Source organism: Giraffa tippelskirchi, chromosome 5 (assembly GCF_054371585.1).
Source record: "Giraffa tippelskirchi isolate mGirTip1 chromosome 5, T2T-mGirTip1v1.2.pri, whole genome shotgun sequence".
Taxonomy (NCBI): Eukaryota; Metazoa; Chordata; class Mammalia; order Artiodactyla; family Giraffidae; genus Giraffa; species Giraffa tippelskirchi.
In genome coordinates this window covers 11,613,422-11,629,248 of record NC_137279.1, presented here as the reverse complement: position 1 = coordinate 11,629,248, position 15,827 = coordinate 11,613,422, and the positions used below count along the sequence as shown (strand labels likewise).

At 41.7% G+C, this 15,827-nt stretch overlaps 1 protein-coding gene and 1 long non-coding RNA gene across 2 annotated transcripts in view; one reads left to right on the top strand and one right to left on the bottom strand.

Moving 5' to 3' along the window:
- Window positions 1-5,895, top strand: part of LOC145506500 (uncharacterized) — a 72,434-nt gene extending 66,539 nt beyond the window's left edge. Inside the window, exons 3-4 of the long non-coding RNA XR_014053978.1 lie at window positions 1,940-2,155; window positions 2,662-5,895. This is a non-coding gene — a long non-coding RNA (uncharacterized LOC145506500). The remainder of the gene's footprint in view (window positions 1-1,939; window positions 2,156-2,661) is intronic.
- CENPF (centromere protein F) overlaps window positions 1-15,827 on the bottom strand; it is a 60,412-nt gene that overhangs the window by 4,706 nt on the left and 39,879 nt on the right. The window contains exons 14-19 of the mRNA XM_081491317.1: window positions 14,524-14,676; window positions 10,002-10,178; window positions 9,512-9,673; window positions 7,107-7,269; window positions 3,143-3,619; window positions 590-768 (exon numbers count right to left, since the gene is read on the bottom strand). Of these exons, the coding sequence (XP_081347443.1) occupies window positions 590-768; window positions 3,143-3,619; window positions 7,107-7,269; window positions 9,512-9,673; window positions 10,002-10,178; window positions 14,524-14,676 (1,311 nt within the window). The remainder of the gene's footprint in view (window positions 1-589; window positions 769-3,142; window positions 3,620-7,106; window positions 7,270-9,511; window positions 9,674-10,001; window positions 10,179-14,523; window positions 14,677-15,827) is intronic.

Here is a 15,827-nt window from a genome sequence, read left to right as displayed (position 1 = left end):
ACCAGGCTCCTTCATCCATGGGATTTTCCAGGCAAGAGTACTGGAGTGGGGTGCCATTGCCTTCTCCTTGCAAGGTGCAGAGGTTCCTAAGATTCCAACCCTCGCTTGCCTCAACAATTAAAATAGAGACACCCACAAACAGAACTCCTTTCTTTAGACATCTACTGAAATATGTGCTTTTTGTAGAAAGTCAAGGAGTAATAAACACAAAGAATCACAGCCAGGGGGCAGAGGGGTGAGAGGGAAGCCTGTAAACAAGCAAAGACCTGTGTCTGTGCCACATGCTTCCATGGTTCTGCCCGAAACGTTCTAACAAACCCTTGGAGCTCTGCTCTAACAACACCATTTCCCATCAGACTGTTTATATGCAGCCGGCTGGGTCAAGGATGAGAGATTGTGTGGCAGGATAATGTGACGTCTATCCTTGCATCTGCTTGCTACTCTCCTCACTACTGACTTATTTATACCACGGGGAGAAGGTCACACTTTGAAAAGCTCCTGAGTCAGAGGGTGCAGTGTCAAAGCCTTGCCCAGATAACGCTCTCATTTCCTGGATTTCACACAGTAGATACATGTTCACAGAGTTTACCTTTTGTGATCTGCTGCCACCAGCTGTTGGTTTGGAGGTCTCGGTAAGGTTTTCTTTGTCGAGACTTAGCGGGGATGCTGCTAACTTCTGGGCAGCAAGGCGGGGGCTGGTCCTGGTTGCCATGGTTGTCCTCCGCAGGATGTATGGGCTAGTCTTTCCGGTTGGGATGTCAGCAAACCCTAAGGGCACAAAACTGATTGTCAGCACTGCTGACTGCAATTTCATCAGCCTCTCCAGTGGGAGTGATATTCACGAGTGAGCAAGGATAAGGGTGACTCCAAAACCACTTCCTCCTCACCACAGTGGATAGTGGACCCACTTTATTCATAATTACCCTGGGAGGCAGCAAACTGAGTAAATCCCTAACAGGTTTGTTTTTTTTTTTTCCTTATCAGAAATATAAGAAACACCATGGGGAAAAGGGAGGTGGGGGTGGAAATAACATTAAAGAGAAAACAATCCTTCCTGCTTCTACTAAGAACCAACCGGCGGGCCTGCCTATAAGATGAATCAGAGGGGAAAAAGGGGGGTAAAACAGAAAGGGACAGGCAAAAGAAAAGGCCTGCTCTTGTGGAAAGGGGTGGTTTGTGAAGTCACAACAGCTACTTGCGGTGACTCCTCTCACACAGACTGGATGGGAGGAGAGTCTGGATCTTGCTACGAGTGATTCACTCGGCATCATCTCCCCCCACAGAGGGAGATAACACACCTTGTGGTGACCAGGAGGAGAACGGCAATCCCAGGGACGCTAAAAGAAAGCGCGTCACACACACTCCAGAATAGCTTTAAAGTAACTACATTAACTACAGGAGCCTGTGTTTTTGCTTTGTTTTTAACCCTTTACCTACAAATAAAAAGCAGTCATAAAGAAGAGCCAGCTAACTATTTGGAGGTTAGATTCCTTAGCTAAGGGTTAGAATTACTCAGAGTAGCGCTTCTCAAACCATCTATGGCAAAAAAAAAAAAAAAAGTGTTTTTTTCCAAATCATCTCCCAGAATTTTTTCAATTGAGGTATAGTTGATTGACGGTATTATATTAGTTTCAGGTGTACAACACAGTGATTCACAACTTTTAAAGGTTATATTCCATTTTAGTTACTGTAAAATATTGGCTATATTACTGGCTGTATTCCCTATGCTGAACAATATATACTTGTAACCTATTTGTTTCAAACATAGTCTGTACCTCTTAATCTCCTGCACCCATCTTGCCCCTCCCCCGTCCTCTCCCCACTGGTAACCATTAGTTTGTTTTCTATATCCCAGAATTCATTTTTAAAAATCAACTGTTCTGTTAATTTCTACTGTATAGCAAAGTGAAACAGCTATACGTACTGCGTTCCCATTTAGGTCACTACAGAGCCCTCAGTATGGAGTTCCCTGTGCCATGCAGTGCATGACGGTTTAGTCAGTTAGCTGTGTCCGACTCTTGGTGACCCTTTGGACTGTAGCCCACCAGGCTCCTCTGTCCGTGGGATTTCCCAGGCAAGAATACAGAGTGGGTTGCCATGCCCTCCTCCAGAGGATCTTCCCAATCCAGGAGTGGAACCCTGGTCTCCTGCATTGGTAGGTGGATTCTTTATTTCTTTATCATTCATAAAGAATATCATTTATTCTTTATCACCTGGGAAGCCCATGCTGTACAGTACGTTCTCATTAGTTACCTATTTTATACATAGGATCAACAATGTCATATGTCAATATATATATGTGTCAGTCCTAACCTCCCAATTCATCCTGCCTCCCCACTTTTCCTCTTGGTATCCATATGTTGTTTTCTATGTCTGTGTCTCTATTTCAGCTCTATAAATAAGACCATCTATACCAATTTTTTCAGATTCCATATATATGCATTAATATATGGTATTTGTTCTTCTCTAGTTCTAGGGAAGAGTGGAGGGGTGGGGAGTAATGTCCCATCTGCTGTGTAATGATATTTTGTACAATACAATAAGAATGAGTACAATAGAAAACTGATTATGTGCTTGGATATTGCAAACAGCAAAGTAGCAAATGGCTGTGAAAACTTTCAACTCTTAATTCATGATTTCTATACATTGTTTTGGTCACAGGGCAGTAACAAACATTCCTAGACTGGCCCCAGTCTCTGGGCTACACTTTGAAGAACAACTGGGCTTAAAAAAAAAAAAGCGGTAAGTAGCTCCAGCCAGGAGCCAGCATCATGGGGCCCATCCTTCAGCTCCCCTACTACTTGGATCACACAAGACTAAAGGTAGGAAACCTGAAGGGTTATCTTTGATTTGGGGATTTTTCAGCACAGAAATATCAAATTCCAAACAGTTTTTTCACAGTCATTTTTCAAATCTCCTAGTATTTTTTTGTACTGTGACATAAGTAATTAGATCTGTCATTCTCTCATGACAGAAAAGAAAGTATATACCTTACCAATTCAACAGTGGACTATTGCATCTGAAGATTAATTAGGACCATGGCATAATAACCCCAAAATACAAATGCTTCTTTTCCTTTTGTATGTGAATTTTTTAAGAATTTTTTAAAAAGAACACAAATACTTTTAAAATTATGTCATACCTTTCTTTACAACTTCTGGAAGCCCCTCTGGCTCAAATTCAGCATCTTCTGCATCCTCTGCAGGGTGAGTACCACTTTTGATGGCTTTCCTGCTTTTTTTAGAAAATGTCTCTGGTGTAGGAGGCGTGGTTTCTCCCCCATCCACCCGAATCCCACTGGACCTTTGCCTTTTGCCTGAAGATTTATTTTGGCTGGATGGTAACTTCTTTTCAGTGGCAGAAAGGACTGGGGATGGTCCTGGAGCAACTGAATTCACCAAAGGAGAACTTCGAAGATTAAGTTTAGATTGTTGTGAACTCAGACGAGCAACTTGTGTTTCTAACACCTCTTTGGCTCTCTCTAACTTCTCGTGGCTTATAAGCAGGGAACAGTACTTATCCAGGTATTCTTCTGCCTCCTTGGTTTTTTCTTCCAGGGTTTCTTTTAGTTCTTTCATTTCGGTTATTAATTCGTTGACATTAGCATCCATAACAGTATCTGTCAAAAGTAAAGTGAGAAGTCATTTGTAATGTGACACTTCTCTAGTTAACATCGGGCATCATCAAGCAGATAACCTTAGACTTGCTCTTGATTTTTTTTATTTTGGAGGAGCAGGGGAAGATGTAGCTACAAATGTTCTTATACTTCAAACAGCTCTTGTTTGGGAGGGATTGTATCAAGATACATATTCTAGTGAATTACATACATATTGTTGTTTACTCGCTAAGTCACGCCCGATTCTTTTGAGGCCCCACAGACTGTAGCCCACCAGGCTACTCTGTCCATGGGATTTCCTACGCAAGAATACTTCAGTGGGTTGCAATTTCCTTCTCCAGAGATCGAACCCGCATCTCCTGCTTGGCAGCCAGATTCTTTACCACTTGGCAGGCAGATTCTTCAGCCAACAGGTAAGCCCACATACTTACTGGGATAGCTTAAATATAACCCATAAATATCTCAAACTCGTATTTCAGCCCATCCATCAAACCTTCTTGTAGTTAACCTACTACATAAAATGAATTAATTTATTATACCCCTCTATATTCCTCTGTCCATTCTTTCTATTTTAAGTGAATGAACAGTAAAAGTCGACAGAGAATATAAACTCACTGTTGTAATGGCTTTGGGAGACGGGTCAGTTCAGTCTCTCAGTCATGTCCTACTCTTTGTGACCCCATGCCGGACTGCAGCATGCCAGGCCTCCCTGTCCATCACCAACTCCTAAAGTTTACTCAAACTCATGTCCATTGAGTAGGTGATGCCATCCAACCATCTCATCCTCTGTCATCCCCCTCTCCTCCCGCCTTCAATCTTTCCCAGCATCAGGGTCTTTTCAAATGAGTCAGCTCTTTGCATCAAGTGGTGAAAGTATTGGCGTTTCAGCTTCAGCGTCAGTCCTTCCAATGAATATTCAGGACTGATTTCCTTTAGGCTGAATCTCCCTGAAGTCCAAGGGACTCTCAGGAGTCTTCTCCAACACCACGGTTCAAAAGCATCAATTCTTCAGCGCTCAGCTTTCTTTATAGTCCAACTCTAACATCCATACATGACTATTGGAAAAACCATAGCTTTAACTAGGTGGACCTTTGTCAGCAAAGTAATGTCTCTGCTTTTTAATATGCTGTCTAGGTTGGTCATAACTTTTCTTCCAAGGAGTAAGTGTCTTTTAATTTCATGGCTACAGTCACCATCTGCAGTGATTTTGGAGACCCCAAAAATAAAGCCAGCCATTGTTTTCACTGTTTCCCCATCTATGTGCCATGAAGTGATGGGACCAGATGCCATGATCTTAGTTTTATGAATGCTGAGTTTTAAACCAACTATTTGACTCTCCTCTTTCACTTTCATCAAGAGGCTCTTTAGTTCTTCTTCGCTTTCTGCCATAAGTGTGGTGTCATCTGCATATCTGAAGTTACTGATATTTCTCCCAGCAATCTTGATTCTAGCTTGTGTTTTATCCAGTCCAGCATTTCTCATGATGTACTCTGAATATAAGTTAAATAAGCAGGGTGACAATATACAGCCTTGACGTACTCCTATCCCAATCCCTTATGATTATACAGAGGAAGTGACAAATAGATTCAAGGGATTAGATCTGATAGAGTGCCTGAAGAACTGTGGATGGAAGTTCATGACATTGTACAGGAGGCAGTGATCAAGACCATCCCCAAGAAAAAGAAATGCAAAAAGGCCAAATGGTTGTCTGAGGAGGCCTTACAAATAGCTGTGAAAAGAAGAGAAGCTAAAGGCAAAGGAGAAAAGGAAAGATATACCCATTTGAACGTAGAGTTCCAAAGAATAGCAAGGAGAGATAAGAAAGCCTTCTTCAGTGATCAAGGCAAAGAAATAGACGAAAACAATAGAATGAGAAAGACTCGAGATCTCTTCAAGAAAATTAGATACCGAGGGAACATATCATGCAAAGATGGGCTCAATAAAGGACAGAAATGGTATGGACCTAACAGAAGCAGAAGATATTAAGAAAAGGTGGCAAGAATACACAAAAGAACTATACAAAAAAGATCTTCACGACCTAGATAATCACAATGATGTGATCACCAGAGCTAGACATCCTGGAATTCGAAGTCAAGTGGGCCTCAGGAAGCGGCGCTATGAACAAAGCTAGTGGAAGTGATGGAATTCCAGTTGAGCTATTTCAAATCCTAAAAGATGATGCTGTGAAAGCGCTGCACTCAATATGCCAGTAAATTTGGAAAACTCAGCAGTGGCCACAGGACTGGAAAAGGTCAGTTTTCATCCCAATCCCAAAGAAAGGCAATGCCAAAGAATGCTCAAACTACCGCACAATTGCACTCATCTCATATGCTAGCAAAGTAATGCTCAAAATTCTCCAAGTCAGGCTTCAACAGTACATGAACCATGAACTTGAACCAAATGTTCAAGCTGGATTTATAAAAGGCAGAGGAACCAGGAATCAAATTGCCAACATCCATTGGATCATCGAAAAGCAAGAGAGTTCCAGAAAAACATCTACTTCTGCTTTATTGACTATGCCAAAGCCTTTGACTGTGTGGATCACAACAAACTGGAATATTCTTCAAGAGATGGGAATACCAGATCACCTGACCTGCCTCCTGAGAAATCTGTATGCCGGTCAGGAAGCAACAGTTAGAACTGGACCTGGAACAACAGACTGGTTCCAAATCGGGAAAGGAGTACGTCAAGGCTGTATACTGGGAGACAGGCAGGGGCTAATGAAAAGACAAGTTCAAAAAAGTGCTGAAAACCATGTGGAGGCAATGGAGGATCTGATGGACAAGGGTTTGAAGGACAGTAATATGGGAAGATGTCTCAGTAAGTTGTAGCTGCCTGGTTGGTGTTGATTCCATCCTTGAAGCCCCAGTCCATTCTGACTATTCTTCTCAGCAGGGAAGACTGTTGACCCCTCACCCCTGCCAAGCTATGTATGGTCCAGAAGAGCCAGGTATACTATATTTGCCATCATCTATCCATACAGAAAAAGCATTCTACTCTAGGGGTGTATGTGGAGAAAAGTGACAAAAAGTGTTGTCATTACTGTTTCGTTTCACCTACACACCCAAAAATATAGTCCCTAACCTTTTATTTAGTAGGGCCAAGGACAACCAGAATCATCTGTTTGTAAATTACCAGTGCCAGCTCAGACGCAAATCTTCCTTTGATGTAGGAACTACGTAATGGACATCCACCTGAATAACTCTTCTTGGAAAGGCTCATTAGCAAACACGGCTGCCAGGTTTTTATACGTTTTGTAGAACAGAAGGTGCAGTCATTCTATTTTTAAAATGCAGGCTTCTTTCTGAACCCTATTAATGACCCCAGCCTGAGCACAAAATTCAGAAACTGGGAAGCGGCTCGCTGCTCAAACTCAGCGTGCCATCACAGAGCAGAGCACTAACCACGCTTCCTCCGCAGACACACGAGTGTGTGATTTCACTGGGGGACACCAGATGGGCCCGTCGACGTGCGCCCAGTTAGCACCCACCTGCTCTCTGTTTCTTGTGTGCAGCTTCAAGATGAGACAGTTCTTTCTGCAACATCACCTTTTCCTCTTCTAGCTGTTTACAGGATTTCATCCATAACTTTATTTTACCCTGGGCACGATCATTTTCCTTCTTCAATTTATCTGCATATTTTAGATTTTCTATCTACAAAACAAAAAGCAATTCCACTTAAAAACCTTGGATTGCTTTCCGTGAGCATATGGAAAAGTAATCATGCTATAATTACAAATCATATGCTGTAAGTTTAAAAACAAGACAAAACATCTAAAGATGCATAAAACAATTCCTCGTGTCAGTTCAGTGTCCTAAGTCCCCCCAGTAGACACTGGGTCTTTGTCACTCCCTTTCTTAGTGTCAGCAAACCTAAGTCACAGTCCTTTACGATAATGTCCTATTAAGTAGCCCAACGTATCTGTGTTTCTCCAATGGGAATCACACCGGGAGGTAGGGCCGAGAGTTCATGGACACATTCTTGGTGGGCCACACACTCCAGATGAGAGAACTGTGTTCCCATTTGTGGTTCTGTGCTGTCGCAGTCTCAGTACCTAAGATGACATCTGCTGAGTCATACCAAATGAAGGCCAGAGATATGGCTCACAGCACTAATTTAAAGCCAAATGATATTATGGTTTATAACAAATTTAAATGTTATAAGAACTCAAACAAAAAGTGAATAGAATGATGGGAAAATTATGTCATCAAACACTTCTTAGTGTACATGTTCATAGTTCCTTAAGCACAATTGCAAAATCAAAAAAACAAGTTCTGAAAATGATTTATAAGCAAAACTTGACCCGGACAGATATAAAGGAATTTACAGTCTATATTTATCCCACCTTGTGAAAATATTCATACATTTTGCTATAAAAATATGAATTTGATTATGAAGTATCACCACAGATTCTGATAGGATATTATGTGATATGTGGCATATTAAGAAATACAGAATTCTAAAACAATCTAAGCTCTAAGAGTTTCTGATAAGAGATGATAAACATACAAAGGCAGACCAAACTATCAAAAAAAAAGAAGCTGAGTAGCACATTGATGTTACAAGTAGATTTCCCTCTTTGTACATTTCACCTTGAAATAATTTTATCAGCAATGTTGCAATAAATCTGTACTTTCAGAATTTTCTATTTCTGATTCCAAACATAAACAGATTAGATTTAATTCAATTTCAACAATGCTTATCAACTTCAATAAAATTATGAGATCTGAATAGACTCAACTAACAATGTACCATTTGTACATATATAAATAGACATTCCCCACAGTACAACTGTCAAAGATTTTAAAAAAGGAGAAAGTAATTAAAAAATAGACCTGAAGCTATTTATTTCTGTTATTAAACCTAATATCTCTCATTTTGTATCAACAGAACATTATTGATCATTAATGTTATTTTAAACTTAGTTTGTATTTCCTTGGTATATTTCCTTCACCATGATAATTGTATAAGACTATAAACCTAAGAAATCTATGCCTAGTTAGCTTAACTTTTCTGAAAGATATTTATTTTCCAGGTTCATATTTTACATTCTGGATGGTATTCGTTTTATGCAAAGTATTTGTGGGAATCAGAACAGCCTCCTTTTCCAGGTAGAATTACTATAGGACTTCCCGTACTCTAACAATGGAATGTTCCAGGTGGCACAGTGGTAAAGAATTTGCCTGCCAATGCAGGAGACACAAGAAACATGGGTTGGATCCCCAGGTAGGGAAGATCCCCTGGAGTAGGAAACAGCAACCCACTCCAGTATCCTTGCCCAGAAAATTCCATGGGCAGAGGAGGCCGATGAGCTACAGTCCATGGGGTCGCAAGGAGTCGGACGTGACTGAGCAACTGAGCCTACACATATAATCTAACAATATTGAGATTAGGGTTCACCTTCTTTTTTTCTAAAGAAAAAAGTTTGATGGTCCTTGCATCGTGAGGAAAAGGAGAATGTACACATATGTATGGCTGGCCAAGTGCTTGGCCCACCTTGAGCCCCAAAGTCATGGGAAAGTGGGTTTGGTGACAGTAGTGAACCTGAAGACCACTCATGTAAGACTTTCACCACCAAATCATTATCTACGTCTGGAGAGGCCTGCAGTGATCTGTTATTGGCTTGATTTCATATCCACCTCAAGAAATCTCTGACATCCCCTACTTTGAGAGGATTCACTGAGTGATGGATAAAGTCTGCTCAAGCTATGGAACTGCATGCTGTCCTCTCATCTGTAGAAACAACTCAACAGACAATGGATGAATGATTTTATTTATCACTACAAAAACTTTTTTCATGAAAATTAAAATGAAAACATTTAATTTCATACCACTAAAACCACTGTTACATGTATGAGCCATTCTAAGTTATGAAGTAATGATAAGTGAACATACCTTGGTTTTCTTCATTTCTTCTAAAATCTCAGTGGTTGCTTTCAAAGAATTATTGAGTTCTTCTTTACTGGACTTTAAGAGGTCTATCTCCACCTTCTGTGAGCTGAGACATTCCTCCTTAGAAGTCAGTTTCTCTCGATATGTCTGGATTTCCATTTCATGCTAGGGCAGAAAAATGTTACTTTAGCCAGGAGGCTCAAGCAAAAACATCATAAAGGAAACAAACAGAAAAGAAAACTGCTATTCCAAAGACCGTGGTTTTTGGAACTCTCTCCAAGATGGAAATGTATTTTTTAAAAACTCAAGGCATAAAATAAGACATGTGCAAATAACTGAGGGAAAGAAAGGTAAGTTAATAGAATGAGACCATTCACAAAATTATGAAGCATAATTATAATACACAGCACTGGCTTGCTTGCAAAAAATGCCTCATCGCTACCATCGACACATACTCTCCAGCTTCCCCAGTCACCAGACCACACATTTTTACCTGTTTGTTTGTATCCAGAAGCAAAGCCTGATGTTTGTTTTCAGCTTCCTGAAGCCGTAGCTGATATTCAGCTATTTCTCTTCTCATTTTCCCTTGCTCTTCCATCTGGTCTTTGTGTACACAATCCAAACTCTTCTTCAATTCACTATTTTCTAGCATGAGCTCCTTCAGTTGACCCTAATGAGAAAAACAATAAAATTATGGGAAGATAATTAAGAACCTGGACATATATGTTTAGGGACACTGAGTATGGAAGGGAAAAAAATCATTTACAGGCAAGACAAAATCTATATAGAATTAGTGCTATAATCCTCAGCAATGTACAGTTGATGTTCTATAGCCACAGATTAAACATCCATAAATTTAACCAACTACAAAACAAAAATATTCCATCCCCCCTCCCCCCAAATTCCAGACAGTTCCAAAAAGTCAAACTTGAATTTTCTGTGTACCAGGAACTTTCCACACAGCCTTTACATTGTATTTACATATTCTAGTGAGTTACGTATTGTTGTTGTTTAGTTGCTCAGTCCTATACAATTCTTTTCAACCCGATGGACTGGGGCCCACCAGGTTCCTCTGTCCATGAGGACTCTCCAGGCAAGAATACTGGAGTGGGTTGCCATGCCCTCCTCCAGAGGATCTTTCCAACCCAGGGATCGAACCCAGGTCTCCCGCATTGCAGGTGGATTCTTTACTGTCTAAGACACCAGGGAAGTCCAAGAATACTGAAGTGGGTAGCCTATCCCTTCTCCAGGGGATCTTCCCGAACCAGGGTCTCCTGCATTGCAGGCAGAGTATTTCCAACTATTTATATAGTATTAGGTATTTTAAGTAATCCAGTATGGGCTTCCCAGGTGGCTCAGTGGTAAAGAATCCACCTACCAATGCAGACACAGGAGACTTGGGTTCGATCCCTGGGTCGGAAAGATCCCCTGGAAGAGGAAATGGCAACCCACTCCAGTATTCTTGCCTGGAATATCCCAAGGACAGAGAAGCCTGGCAGGATCTAGTCCATGGAGTCACAGAGTCAGACATGACTTAGCAACTGAGCACATGCAGACTTAAGTATATAGGAGCATGTGTGTATGTTACATGCAAATACTACGCCATTTTATATGAGGCACTTGAACATCTGTGAATTTTGGAATCTGGAGGGCCTAGAACCCATCTCCTGTGGATACCGAGGGATGACTTAATTCACTTTAAACGGTGACTTCACCTCCAGGGGCACTTTCCTTTGTTCCAACGCCAGGTTACCTCCACAAGGAACACGGGCTCTCTGAAACCTCAACTTCACAGCTAAGACACCCTGGACCAAACCTTCCTTGGCTCCCTTGGCTTCTCACTTTTTTAAGTACTTCTATTACGGTAATTTCTTGACCTCATCAACAGCACCACCAACACCTTTACACTCAAGCCCCTCCAGACGTGTGTTTCCTTCCTTGGCCAGCTTAGGTGCATCTTCTGTCACTTTAAGAATTTCCTTCCACATGCTCCCCACTCCTCTGCCCCTCTCTCCCTTCACGGTGCAGGACTAGCAAAACTGCAGCCCTAGAGGCATCTGGCTTCTCCGTGCCTGATCCCAAATAGCTGCAGCAGCACATGTGTTTATATACATGCTGTGTCCACTTTCCCATCAACCACTCAAGCCACTCCAACCTTTTATCCCAGCTCCTCCTGAAATAGCATCATCAAGCTTCATGTTACACATCCCATTCTTTAGCCCTCATCTCTTTCAACCTCTGAGCAGAATCTGATGCTGCTGACCGCTCCTTCAGTCCCGGGACAGCCTCCACTCGTGCCTTCAGGAATAGAAGACTCTCCTAGTTTGCCTCCTCTTCTTAGTTTCTTTGCTGGCTCTTCCTCCTCCGTCTCACCCTACGTGCTGGGGGTCTCCTGGGCTGGGCCCTGAGCCTCCTCTTCTGCACCTTCTCATCTCCATCTGTATTTTCTACCATCCTCATAATTTTTAAACACTACCTATATTGTGAACTAGCCAAATTCATGTATCTATCCTAAACCTTCCCTTCAATCACCAACCTCCTGTATTTTGTGTCATTTTAGATTGTACTCAAGTTCTTTACCATGTCTTCCTACTGCTCCAACCTTCTTTCATATTATTTTCCCTCTGACTCCAGCCACAATGGCTTCCTTTCAATTTAAAAAATGTCCATAGGTACTTATAATTTCAGAGTTTTGTTTTTTCCCCCCTTTTTGGCTGCTCCACGTCTTTGCAGCACACAGGATCTCCAATCTTCATCGCGGCATGCGGGATCTTTAGTTGAGGCATGTGAACTCTTAGTCGCGGCATATGGGACCTAATTCCCTGACCAGGGATTGCACCCAGGCCCCCAGCATTGGGAGCACGGAGTCTTCGTCACTGGACCACCACGGAAGTCCCTGATTTCAGAGTTTTATCACACTGCTCTCTAGTCCTAGAAGGCTCCTTTCTTGGTCTTGCTCTTCACATGGCTGACTTCTTGCCTTGCAGGTGGCATTCTCAGACCACCTTGTCTAAATTAGGTTGTTCCCTACTCCTATACCCAACTTCCCAAACATTCTGCAGGGAAGAATCTTGTTTCCTTTATCACGCTTAACAGTTGTTTTTTTAAAAAAATATTAATTTATTTATTTGGCAACACTGGGTCTTCATTGCTGCACATGGGCTTTCTCTAGTTGCAGCAAGTGGGGGCTATTCTCTAGTTCTGGTGCCCGGACTTCTCACTGCAGCGGTATCTCCTATGGCAGAGCACAGGCTCAGAAGTTGTGCACACGGGCTTAGCTGCTTCACAGTCTGTGGAATCTTGCTGGACTAGGGGTCAAACTGGTGTCCCCTGCACTGGCAGGCAGATTCTTAACCACTGGACCACCAGGGAAGTCTTATAGCACTTAAAGAGTTTATTTATTTTATACATTTCCTGTAGAGTGATTTTGGAGAAGGAAATGGCAACCCACTCCAGTACTCTTGCCTAGAGAATCCCGTGGACAGAGGAGCCTGGTGGGCTGCTGTCCATAGGGTCGCACAGAGTCGGACACGACTGAAGCAACTTAGCATGCATGCGCGCATGCATGAAGTGATTTACTGTGTCAAGATGGTAAGCTCTGTGAGTGCAGGAACCACTGGATAGCTATGGTTCACCGTTCTATCCTTTGATTTTAGTAGTGTTTACAGAATGAATAAAGCCATTGCAGACCAACACACTCAAACGTACGGCCTTCAGGCTGAACACTTAGCTTTTTTTTTTTTTAGTAGAGCCTATAAATGAAATGCAAGTAACAATATACTAGGGATACTCTCAAACTGCTCAGTCCCAAGCAGATTTCAGCAGGTGCAAGACTCCGATATCATTCATAGGAACCCCTTCCACACAGCATTGCCACAAATCCCATGAACCAATTGCTGAGATTAAACGCCAAAGCTTTTCCATTTTTATTAAATACCATATTTAAAGAAAAGTACAGGGCTTCCCTGGTGGTTCAGTGGTTAAGAATCCACCTTGCAATGCAGGGACCATGGGTTCCATCCCTGGCCCAGGAAGATCCTATAAGCCGCACAGCAACTAAGCCCACGTGCCGTAACTGCTGAGCTTGGACTCTAGAGCCCGTGCTCCACAACAAGAGAAGTCACGGCAGCGAGAAGCGTGAGCACTGCAACTACAGACTAGCCCCCACTCTCCGTAACCAGAGGAAGTCCATAGGCAGCAGCAAAGACACAGCAAACACATAACATTAATAATTTTTTAAAAACCTACCTTATTAAAAAAAAAAAAAAAAACACAAATTTCCCCCATTTCTTATACAGGTTATTACAAATATCATTGCAACTTTATGTGATTATTCTGGGTCATAATCACAATTATATCTTGCTATTCTTTTCTAAGAACTACTTGGGGACGAAGCTGCACACAGACTAACTGGATATAGGAATTTTACCAGCTGGCTGCATGGTAGCTGCTACCTAAGTCTCGTTGTTAAGAGATTCAGGAGAAAGCACGTGAATCAGCAATGTCTATTACGGGACCAGCAGTGGGAGTGGCAGCCCGAATGCTATAGTTCTGCCACCACCCGCCCTAAAATAGCACCCCAAGACTGCTCCAACCTTACATTTTACTGTGACTCTGTTACTTTGTTAGTTCTTTGCAAGATCAGTGCATCTGTCTCTAGCAACACTCTGGCTTGTAATCTGGGGCAGGCCAGGAAAACAGCCTATTGAAAGCTGCACGCAATCCATTCCTGGTATGAGTTAATATAGTTAGAAGGGCTGTCTTCTATGAAAAACATATCTGGGCTCCTTGACAGGTATTTTGATGTGTTTGGGGGCCTCTGTGGACTCCGTCAGGGCTCATGACAGTGCTGGATGACGGAGATTACTGCAGGTCTGACCACTACATAGCTTTGGGTTATTCTTTTCAAAAGTCAAAAAAAGTTTGATACATTACAGAAGGTCTTACAAAAACAAACAAGGAGAGAGTGCACAAAAATTATTAGAGTGCAATCAATCTGTCATAGAGAAACTTACTTTGCTGCTCTTTATTTCTTCCAACATTAAATTTAATTCTTCCGTTAGCCTGTTTTTCTCCCCACTAAATTCTTCTTTCAGTTCTGCCGTTTTTTGTATCATTGCATGTATTTCCTTCTGAAGCTCAGTTTCCTTCACAGTCATTGTGTTTACCTGAAATTTCATCTTTCATTAGGATCTGCTTATGGTTGTCTGTTTGATCAAATTAATCACTGTGGTACAGCATATTCGTGACATTCACATCACTCCAATAATAAAATAAAACCCAGCTAATCCTCCCGTTACTAATCCACTCAGCTAATATTCTCAAAACCGACTTATAAGCTTACCTTTTCTTCTGTGCAAGATTTAACAAAAGACAGCAATAAGGAAAGGAATGACAAAGAAAGATAATATTATCAAATCTTAAAATCCTTCATAGAGGTAATGATTTGAATTAAACATCAGAGAGTGTTTACGAGGCAGTGACTTAATCTATCAGCCCTTGGATCTCTTATGTATTCTCCAGAGCCATGCTAAAATACAAGAAACAGGATGATGGTTTGTTAAAACCAGTTAAAGCAGGATTGTATGCATCTATCCCTACACCAGACTGAAATAGCCTGGTAAAGTTTGTCTAATCGTCTCTATCGTAACTGCTGTCACTTCAAGCTATGCAAAAACTTGAAATTCTTGGAAAATATTGAGATATGATTGGCTGTATTTTCTGGACAATCTACTTGTCCAATAAAAACTTAATTTGAAGGAATCACTTTCCTAGATCAGTAAGTATAGGGAAAATTTTTAATTTTTCTTTAATAATTGAGCTTCTTGATGGCAGATCTTCCCTTTCATCATCAGCTAACAAAACAGGAGACTGCCCAAAGAGAAGGGGGCTGAAAGCACAAAATCCCTAGGAGGGACATGCCCTGGGAGCCATGAGGGTTCTGTTGGTTATAATTATATCAGTATCTTTAACAGGTCCTTCTCCTAAAGGCAAAAATGGCAGGGCAAAGGCAGAATCTCTTAACTGATTCTGACTAATATGTGTTATACTCTCCTACAGCAGTGGTACTCAACTAGGTATGGTTATGGGGGCTACTATTCTGATGTACTACAAGAAATGAACCATGCACAACCCAAAGCTTCTTCCCTACCCAGGTGTCACAGTGAAAACTGGGCCAATCCATGGAAGCACCCCATGGAAGTATGTGCCAAAGCTAAGAATCACTCACTATTGGAGCCAAGTCAATGTCCCCCACAGTTCAAGACCGCCAAACTTAAAGCCTTTTCAAAGTTTGATCCAATACAGCAAACACTGTCCA